This window comes from Silene latifolia, chromosome 1 (assembly GCF_048544455.1).
Source record: "Silene latifolia isolate original U9 population chromosome 1, ASM4854445v1, whole genome shotgun sequence".
NCBI lineage: Eukaryota > Viridiplantae > Streptophyta > Magnoliopsida > Caryophyllales > Caryophyllaceae > Silene > Silene latifolia.
In genome coordinates, this window is record NC_133526.1 from 36,821,050 (window position 1) to 36,838,529 (window position 17,480).

General features: G+C 32.7%; 2 protein-coding genes across 3 annotated transcripts; one reads left to right on the top strand and one right to left on the bottom strand.

Moving 5' to 3' along the window:
• Positions 1 to 3,047: 3,047 nt before the first annotated feature.
• Positions 3,048 to 3,467, top strand: LOC141644100 (uncharacterized). The gene has a single exon (XM_074453550.1). The coding sequence runs from the start codon at positions 3,048 to 3,050 to the stop codon at positions 3,465 to 3,467; it is 420 nt and encodes a 139-aa protein (XP_074309651.1).
• A 1,305-nt stretch (positions 3,468 to 4,772) lies between these two features.
• On the bottom strand, positions 4,773 to 10,942 carry LOC141603575 (ubiquitin-conjugating enzyme E2-17 kDa-like). Of its 2 annotated transcripts, none has more exons than XM_074422909.1 (5): positions 10,729 to 10,942; positions 10,127 to 10,200; positions 9,214 to 9,341; positions 7,042 to 7,146; positions 4,773 to 5,082 (listed from the first exon to the last, which is right to left on the bottom strand). In XM_074422909.1, exons 2-5 carry the CDS (start codon positions 10,194 to 10,196, stop codon positions 4,939 to 4,941), a joined length of 447 nt encoding a protein of 148 aa, XP_074279010.1. In that variant the 5' UTR covers positions 10,197 to 10,200; positions 10,729 to 10,942; the 3' UTR covers positions 4,773 to 4,938. The 2 variants fall into 2 exon arrangements, with proteins under 2 accessions (XP_074279010.1, XP_074279011.1); XM_074422910.1 differs by lacking the exon at positions 10,729 to 10,942 and adding an exon at positions 10,669 to 10,692.
• Positions 10,943 to 17,480: the final 6,538 nt, after the last annotated feature.

Consider the following 17,480-nt stretch of genomic DNA (forward strand, 5'->3'; position numbering starts at 1 on the left):
CGTCTACTCTATAACTTTCTCAAATAATTCTGATATTATTTTCCCCATATATAACACCCATGGTTGGCACGATTTAAAATTCAGTTTGAGTCTAAAACTTTATTTATATTCGCTACATCCAAGACAAATGCGATATAGTTGGGCACTTGTGATAGATTTTCCTTTTTTATCAAATTAATTTGCTTTTTTCTTATTGTAGAGTTAACAATAATTTTTATTCTTATGTAGAAAGCTAACATTTATTTTCAACCAATTGCTTATTTATTCTGTTCCTCGTGATTTTGGAGTATATATGTACCTTGTGTTACAATGCCTAATTGCTAATATTTATTCTGAACCAATAGCTATAATGAAGATTATAACATTAAAAATGGAACTTGAGATCAACTACTAACAATAGGATCAAAATAATTAAATATTGGCAAAAAAAAAACATCAAGAAGTAATTAATTAGATATGAGGTAAGGTCGAGAGATCTTGAAAAATCTCATATTTAGGCTTTATTTCAAAGAAATTAGCTCTTGAGCAATATTTGATTTATCTTAATTTTTTGTAATTATTTGATAGATAAATTATTTACCAAAATAAGAGGAGCATGTGAGAAATAAGTTACCTGTTTTTTTATTCATTCAATTTATAATATTAAATACAGAGAACTTATTATGTCCTTTTATATCATTTTACCAAAAAAACAACTACCTTTCGGTTAGTTTGCCAAACATTTTTGGCTTAATAATTAAATTATCTTCTCTTAATTTTCAGTTACCTTTTAAGCTACATTTTTAGGTTTCGATTAATCTGTTCATTAGTATGACAATTGAAATTTAAGATATAGTAGAATTAATTATATTTTACTCCTTTTTGAAATCCACATTTTAAAAATTACTCCCTTTTGAATTTTTTTGCTAAAATTACTCCATTAAGTTGCATTTTTTTTTCCTAAAATTGCTTTAAAACTTCAATTTATGACTTATTTTCCCTGTTTTTGAACTCTCCCTCCATTTGTCAATATAGTTATACCTTTCAAAGTATAAATTGGCTAAGGCACAATTGGAATAAGTTCAAAAACAGACAAAATAGTTCACTTAAATTAGAATTTTAAAGTAATTTTAGGGAAAAAAATGCAATTTTGGAGTAATTTTAGCAAAAAAAATCAAAAGGGAGTACGGTAATATTAAAAATGTGAATTTCGAAAGGGAGTAAAATATAATTAACTCGATATAGTATATGAATAATGTATATTATAATTAATATATCATATAATTGGTTACATTGTGTATTTTGAGTATCAACTATTTATATTAGAATAATCTTATTACTAAAGTAAATTTAATCTACTTATATTAGGATAACTTTATTAAAATATTAAGAAATTCAAGATAAATTTAATCTACTTATATTAGGATAACTTTATTAAAATATTAAGAAATTCTACTTTTATTAGGATAATTTTATTAAATGTGTTTCGAAATCTAGTCTTGTTAGGAATTCTAAAAAAGTTGGACTCTCTAATATCGCTTGAAAAGTTTCTGCTTTATATATTTCCCTGTTTTTGAACTCTCCCTCCATTTGTCAACATAGTTATACCTTTCAAATTATAAATTGGCTAAGGCACAATTGGAATAAGTTCAAAAATAGATGAAATAGTTCACTTAAATTAGAATTTTAAAGTAATTTTAGGAAAAAAAAATGCAATTTTGGAGTAATTTTAGCAAAAAAATTCAAAAGGGAGTACGGTAATTTTAAAAATGTGAATTTCGAAAGGGAGTAAAATATAATTAATTCGATATAATATATGAATAATGTATATTATAATTAATATATCATATAATTGGTTACATTGTGTATTTTGAATATCACCTATTTATATTAGAATCCCCCCTACTACTAAGAGAATAAAATTCTCTTAGTAGTTTCCCGCCCAAGTGCTTTCCACTATGATTGGGCCTGCCTTTTGGACTGAAAAAACCACATATCACGTTCTAAGTTGGGCCCACTACTTAAACTAATTGATTTTGCAAATATTCTACCGTGATACTTCTTGCAATGTTTGACTTTTCTAATTATACCATCATATGTTGGACCCACTACTTAAACTAACTGATTTTTCAAAAAAAGATTTTTTTTAAAAAAATTGATGTAGTTAAAATATTTTCATAAAAAACACAATTTATGGAATTATTCAATTCTTTTAATTAATTTTAATATTAGTTGTTTTTTTATAAAAATTCACGAGATATAAATCTAAAATCTATAACTAATACACTAAAAATTAGAAGGTCTATATTTACCGCGCATTTGCGCGAGATCTACACTAGTAATCTTATTATTAAAGTAAATTTAATCTACTTATATTAGGATAACTTTATTAAAATATTAAGAAATTCTACTTTTATTAGGATAATTTTATTAAATGTGTTTCGAAATCTAGTCTTGTTAGGAATTCTAAAAAAGTTGGACTCTCTAATATCGCTTGAAAAGTTTCTGCTTTATATATATGTATTGATTATAATAATAATAAATATTATTATTATTATATTATTCATTATTATTATTATTAATATATTAATATAATATAATAATAATATAATAAGTTATATAAAAAATAGTAATATAGTAATAAATATAGTAATAATAATAATATATTAGTAATATAATTGATAACATTATTAATAATATTAATATAATATATTAAATAATATAACATATTAATAATAATAACTAAAAAATAAACATGATAAGTATAATATAAATATAAATATAAATATAATAATAATAATAATAATAATAGATGTAATATAATAATTTATTAATATAAAAATAATAAATATGTTATTAATAATATTAATAAAAATGAATATATTACTAATATTGCCATTAATGATAATAATATAATAATAAATAAATATAATAATAATAATAATAATAATAATAATAATAATAATAATAATAATAATAATAATAATAATAATAATAAATATAATTATAATATAATACTAAATAATAAAAAGAAATATTTTGTGCCTAGTCACAAAATTATCTCTTCCATGGCTGTTCAGGGGCAGTTTGCTACTGTGGATAATCTTCAAAGAAGAGGTTTCTCCCTTGCAAACAGATGTTGTCTGTGTGAGAACAATGAAGAGAACCATGCTCATCTCTTCTTTTCCTGTCCTTACTCTCATCATGTTTGGTCTTCTGTTCTTCAGTGGATGAAAATTATCAGGCCTGCTTTATCTTTGCAGCAAGAACTCACTCTCCTGGTTCCTATGCCTAATTGGAGGAAGCATTGGTTTCAAGTTTCCATTACTGTTGTAGTTCACTCACTATGGACTGAACGGAATCGCAGGATTTTTGCTCAGGAGAAGCTCTCCCCTTCTGCTCTGCTAAACAAGATAAAGTTCCAGATAGCTGTTAGAATGCACATGCGCCATTCTGAGCTTTTTCTAGCTAGTGTTCAGTCTGATTAAGGCCTCTTTTCCTTAGTTTGAGTTGTTCTTTATTGGATAGTTTTGCAAATTGTAATTTCTTTTCTTCTTAAGAAATGAAATGATAATTCTTTTGCAAAAAAAAAAATAAATAAATAAATTAATATAATAATAATGATAACAATAAGAATATAAAATGAGAATAATAATAATATAATATTAATGTTGAAATAAACTAATCCGAACTGATCTGAACTGAATTGAATTGAATGGAGCTGAACTGAACTGAACTTAATAGAGCTGAACTGAACTTATTATAACTGAAATTAAGTCCAAAAGAATAGGGCCTTAGTTTGCAAATGTATTGATACCAACACACCCTGATCTATTTGGCACGTCTAGTAAATACAATCAGTCGTCCATTTTTTCCCCATAAAATAAAAACATTTAGGGCTTGCTTGGAATGAGAGTAATTATTAAGGGAGTAATGAGAGCTAAAATAAGAAGAAATTAGAGGAGATTGGTGATTAGTGGTGGTTGTGGAGGGTGGAAAGAGGAGGTGGGGGAGGAATTATTACCTCCACAAGGAGGTAATGCATTACTTGAGGGGGGAGGGGTCAACGTGTCGGGTTCGGGTCGGGTCAATTCGGGTCGGGTCAGTTCGGGTTTCTCATTGATTTCGGGTTAACTCGGGGTGGGACGGGTCTATTTCGTGTTTCGGGTCTATTTCGGGTTTGTTGTCAGGTCAGTTCCGGGTCAAACGGGCCGGGTTGTTTCGGGTCGGGTCAATGAATAGTAGAGAAATTGTCATTTCAAATCTTTTCGGTTCAATTAGAATTATATTTTATCGGGTCATTTTCGAGTTTGGTGGTTTCGGATCGGGTCATTTTTGGGTCAGGCCAGTTCGGGTCAAGAAAGCTCGGGGCATGTTCGGGTCGGGTCAGGTCAATTCGGGTGATGTAGTTCGGGTCACTTTGGGTCTCGGGTCAGCTTTTTCGGGTCGGATTGGTTTTGTCAGGTCTAGAGGGGAGTAACAATTACTCCCTTAATGGAGGGACTATTATGCTATATTTCCCCATTTTCATCCATTTCTATCTCCAACCCCCATCTCTGATTCTCTTCCCTCCATTTTTTAGTTCATTTTAGCTGTATTACTCCCTTAATTATTAATCTCATTCCAAGCAAGCCCTTAGGTCATATTTTCAATGTTCACAAACCAACGAGTGACCCAAGAACACTTTACCATGTAATCCAGGCCTCTGGCGGAAAAACATGTCCAACAAAAAGAAACCTAATAAAAGTGCCGACTATCAAAAAACAAAAACCAAACCAGTAGGACCTCCAACATGACACCAAATAAACAGACTTCTTCGATAGAAACAATCAAGTTGTAAAACGATGGAGTTGTAATTGTAGTATTCACAAAGACGGTATTCCAAACATGTTTGTATCCGATTATGAAATCATTAACAAAGGATAGATAGAGATAAATGTAGTCCAGCATCATGCGTGGTCAGCCCATGGCATACTTTTGAGTCCAAGTACGAGCAGACTGCTCGTACTTGGACCGATCAGTCTTGTACATATGGGCAATTTCTGGCACGAGTGGATCATCAGGATTTGGATCGGTCAGCAAAGAACATATGGATAAAAGAACCTGCCAAATTTGTCACAACTATGAGAAAATAATTATTATAGCTTAGGAAATTGTTCCGGTAACTTTTTAGGTAAAATGGTTACATTTTCGTCTTAAATGGGTCACATTTTACCCCGTCTACAGCTCGTGACGAAATGTACCCGTCACAAGCAAGACGCTTTGATATAATAAATGACAATTGTGAGATACTCGGCCGAAATGTCAAATACGGAGATGGATTGAAGAGTCAGACAAAGTGAAAGTCTAAAAAATATTCATGTAACTCCTACTGAAGGAGTGGAGGGCACTAGCAAAAGAGCCCTGAGTGTCATTCCCTACCGTTACATACACACGTTACTCGACGCACCTATGAAATGAATGATACTAGTAAAACAGCCTTGAGGCCATGACTAACATCCACTTGCACACACCTATGTTTGTCAGACTCGGCTACAAAGCCAAAACTAAGACAAAGCTGATATACACAAACTACTTGACCCAACACTCACAAAACAATGCAAATATGACCCTAAATTGAATTGACGCAAACCCATACTTGAAATAACACGATTATGGGCTTGCTTGGGATGGGAGTAATGATTAAGGGAGTAATAGAGCTAAAATGAACTAAAAAATGGAGGGAAGGGATGGGGATTGGAGATAGAAATGGATAGAAATGTGGAAATATAGTGTAATAGTCCCTCCATTAAGGGAGTAATTGTTACCCACCTCCCCCTCCAAGTAATAATTACCTCCATATAGAGGTAATAATTCCTCCCTCACCTCCTCTTTCCACCATCCACAACCACCACAAAGCACCAATCTCCTCTAAATTCTTCTTATTTTAGCTCTCATTACTCCCTTAATAATTACTCTCATCCCAAGCAAGCAATATGACTTGATCCAACCCGAAGTTCATAATATACCCGAAATGACCAAAACAGCCTTGAGGCCATGACTAACATCCACTTGCACACACCTATGTTTGTCAGACTCGGCTACAAAGCCAAAACTAAGACAAAGCTGATATACACAAACTACTTGACCCAACACTCACAAAACAATGCAAATATGACCCTAAATTGAATTGACGCAAACCCATACTTGAAATAACACGATTATGGGCTTGCTTGGGATGGGAGTAATGATTAAGGGAGTAATAGAGCTAAAATGAACTAAAAAATGGAGGGAAGGGATGGGGATTGGAGATAGAAATGGATAGAAATGTGGAAATATAGTGTAATAGTCCCTCCATTAAGGGAGTAATTGTTACCCACCTCCCCCTCCAAGTAATAATTACCTCCATATAGAGGTAATAATTCCTCCCTCACCTCCTCTTTCCACCATCCACAACCACCACAAAGCACCAATCTCCTCTAAATTCTTCTTATTTTAGCTCTCATTACTCCCTTAATAATTACTCCCATCCCAAGCAAGCAATATGACTTGATCCAACCCGAAGTTCATAATATACCCGAAATGACCAAAACCGTCAGAGTCTTTTCACACTAGTTTTAAAGTCTAAACTCAGCTTTAGATGCTAAGTGTGAAGGCGTGTAAATGAGTGGACTAATGTGAAGGAAGCTTTAATGTTTTGGCCTAAAATGAAGTGTCCAGATGTAATTTAGGAGAGACGTTGAGTCACATGCAATCGAAGTGTGGAAATAACATATCTACAATTCTACATTGAGAGTATCTCGACTAAAGATTGAAGTGAGTGATATAGTAAATGGTTTCGCTTGAGGCAGTAAAATATTAGTCACATCCGAAAAATCATTGGAAGATGCAGAGCTGCAAATGGACTTTGTAACACCAATGTAGTAAGGTAAGTAGATTCTTCTATGAACCATAACTCGTCAACTATCCTTTTTTGTCAATAACAAAACACACTTATTTTCACTCATCTGAAGATTGCGGACAGCAATTCAAAAAAATACACACAACTTTCAGAACAAGGCACAATATGAGAACAAGACAAACCTTGGAGATTGTTAAAGCAGGACTCCATTGTTCTTTAAGGATATCAAGACATATACTCCCGTTGCTGTTGATGTTAGGGTGGAAGACTTTTGTCTTGAAGGAAACCTAAATAAAAAAAAATATATATATATCGGAGAGTAGAACACGGAAAAGACTCTACCAATCCTTTCGTACAATGTAAGCTAAATAAAAAAAACATGGTTCTATATCTAACAATCCTTTCGTACAATGTAAGCTAGCACAAGCAGTTTCTACATCATCATCAGTTTCAGATTCATCAAACATAAACCAAGTTCAAGGTTCTCTTATTACCTTGATATCACCCACCCCACCAAGGACTCTACTACCCCACCCCAAACATAAGATCGGAGAGTAAAACACGGAAAAGAAACCACATGCTACAAATAAAATTATCAAATTATAAACGGGGTGTAAAAAAATCCAGTCTCAGGCTAAAGGACTTGCAAATCAACATACACAATCACCTTACATTTTTCATCAAATTATTCTGAAATAAATGTAAATATTGCAACTATAGCACAATATAACAAGGGTGGCTCCTTAATGTAATTGATGTTGGATGCAAAAATGCATTTGAGATTGTTAGATGCAATTAATGTTCAGAAATATTTTATCTTTCTGGCCTACAATGAACTGTCAAATTATTTTGTTGTGTCGGGAAAGCCATGCAACAGCAAAACGAAGTTTAATACTTTAGCGTAACATGAGTTTTACTCCAACCATCTCATTTCAATGTCCCCGTTACTTTGGTGATCAAACAAATATCGACTTTCCCGATATTGTCTCATACTTACAATATGCACTTCTTGTAAAAAATGACAGTATGAAAACAATTGGTTTTACTGAATCAAACATGACATTTTGCATACTATATTTACTCATATGTGGAGAATTAATGGTCAGAAATTGACATACTGACAATTCATTTCATATGGACGTAAGAATGACGGGTCAAGAAGACAAGCTGAAAAAAACAAAGCCAGCCGACGTTATTATTAACCTATGGTCAGTAATCAATATCTCGCATGGCTAAAACCGGAACAGTTCACAACTCAGCAAATTTTCATTGATAGAAGACTAGTGAAATTCAAATCATCAAGGCAGGCGCAAAAATGAAAAAGGAACCAACTAAAAGAGAATTGCCCAAAAAGCTACTCCCTCCGTCCCGGCCATTTGTTTACCTTTGGTTTTGGCACAAAGAACAAGGAGAGGAGAGGGGACCATTTGAGAGTGTTGTTGAGTGACAAGTGGATAGTAGATTATGTGGATGATCAAATTACCTTTCAAAAGTATTCCCACTATATAAAGGTAAACAAATGACTGGGACACCCCATAAATTAAATAGGTAAACAAATGACCGGGACAGAGTATAGCATTGCCCCTGGCACAAGATGATAACAACAAACTAGAAAGCCCAAACTTTTGCTCTCAGAGAAGCTCAATAGAAGCTAAAAAGGTCCGCACAGCCCATAAAGAGGAAGAAAAACAACAAAGGGAGAATTGAAAGCTTTGTTGGGAGGGCCACCGATAAAAAAAAAAAAGCGACTAAAATTAAGAGCAGGGTCCTAAAATGGCTAAGCCTATTCCTTTCAAGTACACACAGAAACCTCTTATAAGAAAATTATGGGAACATGCCCCCATAGACTCCCTTTATTTCTCGCAACTAGTTGTTAGTTTTAAAGAAATTAAGACTGCCAGGTCCAGGTTAGAGCTTCAAGGTTGGCATGACCTACGACAAGACAAGAACGGACGAAGCCATCTTAACAACCTCCAGCAGCCCAGCATACTCCGCAGACCAACAAACATTTTTTAGCACTAAATATGAATCGTAATTCTTGTACAAGAGGATCTCATAACAAAACCAACCCAACAATTTATTATTATTTGATCATTTAATCATAAGGGTCATCAAGACCGTCCCACAATTAGACGATCTTGTACAATAATATGTGAGATATGAATCCCAACAAATGACAACTTTCTCCCCAACACTAAATATGAGCATTATTAAGTTCACTTTACGAGATGTAGCAGTTTTTAAGCTTCTTAGACAGGCATGCCAGAAATTTCTAATATTCCACCAAAGTAACTAAACACGGGAGAGGTCAAGGATCACCAAATAGTAAATAACATTTCAACACAGACAAATACCTTGGGAGGTTTGAATGGATAATCAGGAGGGAAATGGATAGTCACAAGAAATACACCTCCGGCATATGGGCTATCAGTAGGCCCCATTATTGTTGCTTGCCAATGGAACATGTCCTCACCAACCGGCCCTGTTGCAACAAAATAAGGAGTAATACATTAAAATCCAAGACAATCTTAAGTAACAAATAAATAAAGATGGTGAAAAGCAAAAACCATTTCATAATGATCTCACCTAAAAGCTATAGCACCACAGCGACAAAGCATATACAGACACGTACAACGACTACGTTGTTGTACTCTTTTAAGCAGGCAATATAAAAAAGTAGAAAATGAGCAAATGCCAAACAAATGCTTATTATACAACTTTCATAATGCACTGAAAACAATACAAGAACATTATAGGAAACATTACAGAGGACTTCTAAAGATGAGCTGAACTGCAAACGATAATATGTCATCAAAAGAAACTAGTAGAAGTATCTTTTACACTGGATTGAGATATTTCCTTTTTAATTTCTCCATAAAACTAAACAAATCACACAAGTATTTACATACACACATAAGTATGCAGACAATATACAGAATATCAGTTCTTACGAGGAAAATGAAGTTTGAGAGCTCATTATGCACGAAACTAGAAAGGTCATAAACTCACAACACAGAAAATTTATCGAAGTCCAAACTTAAATACAAGCAATCGTTTAAGAAAAGTAATCTGTACGTATACAGTTGAAGTTCGTACAATCCACAATGTTCAGAGTGAATACATAAACATAATAGCCACCAATTACAATTACTATTGGCAAACAAACATCAGCAGCACTGAGAAACGTAAGAACAAATTACAAACAACATACACAAGTTTGTCTAGCAAACAAATAAGAACATACAATTATTATGTTGGTAATAGTACCTGCACTACATGACGTAGGTGGGTCCTTTTGCAGATCCTTCAACTCCTTCAAGATCCTCTTGGAAGCCATCAGACTACAAATACAATCACAAATTTATCTCACTAAGAAAATTCAATCTGCAGCAATTATGGAAACAGAACCATCCCGAGAATATACGAGCAGTAAATCACTGTCATCAAACCAAAATCAAAATAGCCACATAAAATAATATCATCACTTGAAATCTTACTTGGGAAAAACTCAATCACCCAACAACAAAGATCGAAACTTTCAACAAATTACACACGAAAATCAAAACTTTGACCTAAAAACACAACAAAACCTAAAAAAAATTGAAAGCAGAAACGCGCACACCTAACAAACAACAAAATTTCACCAATACAATTAACAAAAGCCCTAGAAACTAATAAAATCAATTAATCAATCGATCTGCAGAAAAAAGATCAAAATTTTACTCTAAAAATCCTACCATTAAATTCATTCAAGAGGATATGAAGAAACAATTAAATCAAAATTGAGATAAAAGGGTAGCGACGATTACAAAGGAGATAGAAGGGAGAATAATTCAAAACCAAAAACTGGAAAATTGGATTGGAATTACCTGAAAGTTGAATGGTTATAGGATGAACAGTTTGAAAAAAGTTGAAGGAATTTAGGATTGTGAGATGAAAAGGGTACACAATTATTGTGCAAGGATCACAAGTTATACCCAGCACCTATTTTTAATTGACCACCAAGACTATTAGACTTTGACGTTTTTGCATTTTTAGGTAATCACTTGCCTTTCGCATGAATACTCCTTCTTTCAGTCTTTTGGATACTTTTCTAGGAGCACATACAAGTAGAAGTGTGATCCTACCCGTATAAGTTTAGTAGTACAATTAGGCCATGTTCTTTTGGATTTAATTTCAGTTCTAATGAGTTGATTCGATTCGATTCATTCACATTCGATTCGATTGATTGATTCGATTCGATTCGATCATTCGATTCGATTCATATTAGTTTATTTCAACATTACTATTATTATTCTTATTGATATTCTTATTATTATTATTATTATTATTATTATTATTATTATTATTATTATTATTATTATTATTATTATTATTATTATTATTATTATTATTATCAATACTATATATTAAATCCAGAAACCAAGGGACTTCAATGTAATTAAAGAAAGTTATACAAATTAATTATACTATATAGTTTTAAATCACTAGCACCGTGTGATGGACCCGATTAAGGGATCTCAATGCAAATATTATATAATTTGGGTTACAATTAAATTATATAGAAGCTTGATAATTTTCCTAAATATTTGTAAGAGACTAAAACATGGTGAATTTCCTTAAAATAAAATAATTAATTAAGATGGTCAATTCCTTAAAATAAAATAATTAATTAAGATGGTTAATTTCAAGGAGATTAAAAGAAAGAAGATGCTTGGTAGTTTTCCTAAATATGTATAGAAGACCAGAAGATGGTCAATTTCCTTAAAATAAAATAATTAATTAATATAAACATGCACACCTATGGTATTAATTATTATCATCATAAAATTATATATTAAATTTAAAATCTATGCAATTTTATTAAATTTTATAGTTTATTAGATGTATAGAGATGTTAATTATTTAACATACAAAAATATAATATAAGTAGGTTATAAATAATTCAAGTTCGATTCCATAATATATAATATTGCATAATTCTTTCGATTTGATTTAATGCATATATATGTAATATATTTATATAAATATATAATCCTCTTAAAATTGCATGCCTAAGTAGTAAAAGTAATTTCGTCAGTAAAGAAAATAATTGTAGTAACATTGGATATAGTTATATGATAGTAATCACCCATTTGAATAGTAAAAGTAACAATATTATCAGCGAGATTAATGAAAGTGGTAGAAATAAGGGGAGTAGTGAAATAATCAATATTAATGCGGCAATAGTGAAAGTAACAATAAATTACGGCGGGAGTAGTGAAATTATCAATATTAATGCGACAGTAGTGACAGTAACAATAATTACGGCGGGAGTAGTGAAAGTAACAATGATTACGGGCAAGTAGTGAAATTTTATTACTATTGTTTCATTAATAAAAGTAAAATATTAATAGCGGGAGTAGTAAATTTGTCTCAAAATTTATTTCATCGTAATTTTAGGATATGTCATAGAAAAATATATTAATGATAAATTTATGGGTTGTGCAACTTAAAGTAATTTATTTAATAAAAAAAATAATTTAATGGTAAGTAGAGGTAGCCCGGGCGAAGCCGGGCACCAATACTAGTTATTATATTAATATATTTACTATTGTTATTATTATTATTATATTATTTTTATATTTATTATATTACTATTATATTTATTAATAATTAATTTGTATTGTTTAAATTATTATATTTATATTTAATACATTTATTATTATTATTATATTTATTATTTTATTAATATATTCATTATTATTAATATTATTCATAACATATTTATTATTATTATATTTAATATTATTATATTAATAATTTAATATTTTATATTTATTATTTTATTAATATACTCATTATTATTATTATTATTATTAATCACATATTTATTATTATTATTATTTTTAATATTATTATGTTAATAAGTTATTATATTAGACATATTATTATTATTATTATATTATTATTATTTATTTTTTAATTATTATTATTAATATATTATATTATTATTAATAATGTTATAATTTATATTACTAATATATTATTATTATTATTACTACTATATTTATTATTATATTAATATTTTATTTTTTATATATCTTATTAGATTATTATTAATATTTTATTATTTTTAATGAATAATATTATAATAATATTTATTATTATTATTGTTATTATTTTTATTATAATATCTATTATTATTATTATTAATATAATTTTTTTATTATTATTTCAGTTCAGTTCAGTTCAGTTCAGCTCCATTAAGTTCAGTTCAGTTCAGCTCCATTAAGTTCAGTTCAGTTCAGTTCAGTTCAGACAATTTCAGTCCAAAAGAACAGGGCCTTAGTCCTATTTTAGACGGGTATATAAGTATAGACGGTTCAAATATATTACCACTTACATAATAAGACAAAGTGATGACATGTTGTTTGTCTTATAATGAAAGTGTTGTGATATTTGACACGTCTACAACTTTAGACGAATAATGTCCGTGTAAAGTGAGAATTTGTGTGGAAAATATACCATAAAATTTAACCGATTAATAACCTTAATTATAGGTCGTCTTCTTATAATAATTTTAACTTTAATTAATTTTAAAACAAACTATTCTTAAACTATTAAGCCCTTCTTCCCATAATGCACCCAAGGAACTTGTCTATCCATTAAGCGAGTCATTGTCTTTTTTTAAACGATATTTCTACAACAGCAACAACTGGTTATGGTTTCATGTCTTGACGAGTTCCTTGGGTGATTCTCTAAGATTGAGAGTAATGGGTTCTTTGGGTGATTCTCGAAGATTGAGAGTAATGGGTTGTTCATGTCAACTTTCAATTCAATTCAGCTCCATGAAGATCAGTTCAATTAAGTTTAAGATTGAGTTTACAATTTAACCGATTGATAACCTTAACTAGGCTAGAACCCGTACGACAGCAGGACATTTTATAGTGTAGTCTTATATAGAGTGTATCAAAATTAACAAATTTACATAAATTATTTATGATTTTAATTTAATGTTATAATTTACTAAATTTAATAATGTATAATAATAGTATTCAGTTTCCGTTGGTTTGAGTTATAATGCATAATAATAGTATTAAGAGGTAAAAAGAGGATGCTTACTACCATTAGTTGATACTTGAATTACCTTTGTCCCTTAACCTCTATTATTTTTAGTAACATTGTAATACCCGTCCTTTTAGGGACCCGTTGACTGACCTTAGATACTGATCTTGACCTTGGGAAACTTTACGGGCGATGTCTTGTGACAATGTGAGCTTTGGTTTGTGTGGGACTCGATCTAGCGGAGGCTACTCGATCGAGTAGCTTGGGAGCTCGATTCGAGTAGGGGTCACTTGATCGAGTAACGGGTTTGCAGCGGGGATTTATAAATCGATAATCGTGAAACCCCAAATCATTTCCGCATCTCATTTCCTAAACCTAGATGTCGTCACTCTCTTTCTCCTTCGCCATAATCTTTGCCTTGAGGTCCTTGAGGATGCTTACACCATGGGGATGGGATGCTTGAGTCAGGTAGCGGTCTTGACGCCGGATTGCTATGTATAGGTATGTTATCGTCATCATCGTCGTCGTCGTTGTTTTCAGTTAGGGTTGTAGTGATAGTGATAGATGGTTGTACTGTTTGTATAGATGTGTTGCTTGGTTGATTGGTATCATGTTTTCGGACGCGGAATCGATGCGGTGCGCTAAAGGTAGGTTCGCCTACTCAGTATTGTTGGTTGTCTAGAGTGTTTTGATGTGGTTTGGTTGATGAAGTGTCGGTATGGTTGATTGACTGTGGTAATTGGTTGGTGTTGTGTTGTTTTGATTATCGTTGTTGTGCAACAGCTGATTGTGATTGTTTGTCTATGGTTCTCGAGGTGCTTCCTCGGCTGAGTGGAGTCACTTGCGGGAGTGGCTTCACGCCCGTAGTTCGCCCTCCGTGGAACCCGCCACGGGGGATGTGCACATTAATGGACATGGGTTTATCGCTCGGTATGATGAGCGGGGCTTAGGTGAGAACGGCTGCGGCCCCCCACTAGCAGGGCTGGTCCAGTGGACAGTCGGTGATGGTGATTGTTTAGAGGAGATGTGGTGTGTGTGTGTATTGTTGTGCCTGTGTTGTGTTTGTGGTTGTGTGTCTGTTCCCTCAGTTGCTGACCTTGTGTGGTTTTGTTTTATTGTTTGTTTCTGTTGTGTCTGCCGTGATCCACTATGTTGAGCAGTCAGTCTTAGCAGGTTGTGATCTGGATGATAGCTGGGTGCTTGGCGGGATGAGTCTATCACGAGTCACGACAGAAGTAGTTCACATAGCTGATAATGGTTTTGAGTTGTACCTTTTATATATCTTTAGTTTTGTTAATCACTTGTAATATAACTTAATTGTTCTTTTATCAACACTTGATTATTACTGTCCTCGGGCAACCGAGATGGTAACGCCCTTATATGCCAGGGAAGGTCTTGTTAAGGCTTCTCGGTATAGGAGGGTATTACAAAGTGGTATCAGAGAGACGATTTTGGAACCTGTAACAAATGAGCCTAATGAACGTAGAGAGTCTAATAAAATGAACCTGGTGTATGTATCTAGGGAGCCCCAGCTAATGCTAGATTTTGGATGAGTATGCGCCCTCATTTCAAAATTATGGCCCCATTATGCTTAAGCCAGTCACCGGTTATGGGATATCGAGTCGGGAATTATGTGCCTAGAGTGTATAAGGGTTATGTTGGTGATGCGTGCCTTTTTTCATACGTTTACTCCTCTTTTGCACGCATTTTTATGCTATTTTGGGTAGCGTAAGCTACTATTCTCCCTTGTTTTTGGTTACTTCGGTCGTACTATGCATTTTGCAGGCGGTTGGCCCAAGAGGAGTGAAATCAAGCCAAATTCTGCCCTCGGAGTTGAAGTTGAGGCGTTAGTGAAGCTAGAGCTCGGAAACGGTCATCATGGAAGCGCGTGAAGAGAAGGCTGAGTGATGCTATCTACTGAAAAAGTCGATCGACTGCTTTAACTAGTCGATCGTCTATTTTTGCTTGAGGATTTGGTCGATCGACTGATTTTTGGTCGATCGACTATTTTCACTTACCAGGCCGTTTTTGGTTAATAAGTTAATCGGCCCATTAGTTGTTTAGTAATAATTTCTGGCTATTGTTATATAAAGGATAGCTGAAAACAATTTTAGGTTATCTTTTTACACTGTTAAACACTTCATACGATACTTTGCTTTTGGAATTCAGATCTGAAACCTGTAATCAAACCTTCTTTCTTTCGGTAATTTAATTAATCTTTCGTACTTCAATTATTATTTTCTTTATTCGTTTTGCTCAACTTTGTCCTTGCTTTATTTTTATGCTTAGTTATTATTCTCATACTTTCATCATGTTTAATTTAGTTGTTATTATTCTTGTTAATTTTATTAGTTCAATCATGAGTAGCTAATTTCTTCATGCTAGGATTTAGGGGATCTATGGTTTAATGACGGATTTTAATTAGGTTTTAGATTTGGAATAATTATTCGTCTGAATTGTTAATCGTGGCATTTAATTTCTATTTAATTAGTTGAATGCATGCAGCTAGTTATTTTAATATGATAAACTCCGACCTAGATCGAGAGATTGGAAAGAGTGAGATCTGCTACGAACAATAGAATACTTTATATAGGGCAAGAGCATATTAGAAAGTTTCTAGGGTGATTAGCGGACCGAGAGGACCTTGTCACTGCCCTTCAGACCGTATTTAGACCAAGTCTTTGACCCTACCTCAGACCGTTATTAGACCATAGTGAACCGACAATCCTAGATATTTTCTCCATATATATTTATATCAATACTTTTATTATTTATTTCATCTTTGTTGCATTAGTTTTAGAAACCAATCAAAACAAACCCCCATTTCGGTTACTTAGACAGATTAGATTTAGCAAATAGAATAAATTGTCTCCCTGTGGATACGATCCCGACTTCCTTGCTACATTAGTTTAGGCCAGTTGGTTTATCTTTGATAGGTGTGCGATTTAGCCTGTCAAATTTTGGCGCCATTTCTGGGGAGGCAACATTTCTCTGTTTGCTTATTTAGTTTGTCTTGTCTCAAGGGACATGTAACACCCCCATACTCCAAGTGCCTTACCAGGACCACTCAGGTATGGAGACATCACCATCTCGGTTGCCCGAGGCATGATAATCAAATAGACAAAATAGAAACAACATTTATTATAAGTGCTTTAATGAAAAGTTACAATCCTCAAACCAACTGAAAGTACAATACATTATTCCAACTAACTGTTCTCAAATGAAATGTAAATCAAGACTAAACTACAAATGGAAGACTCTATCGTCATGTCGTGGCCATCCCCACTATCCAAGATACCATCTCTATACCGCTCAATATCTGCTCACCATCCCCGAATGGATCACCGCAGTTTTACAAAACAACACCGGGTCGAAGACTAATCACACAATCAAAATAGATAATAACAATAAGGCAAACAGACAAATTTGAATCACACACATACACACAACACCAACTCCCATCATCATCTCAACACCGATCGTCCACCGGACCACCGCCACGCGATGGGGACCGCAGCCGTTCCCACCTAAGCCCCGCTCATCGTACGAGCGATAACCCCGTCCATTAATGTGC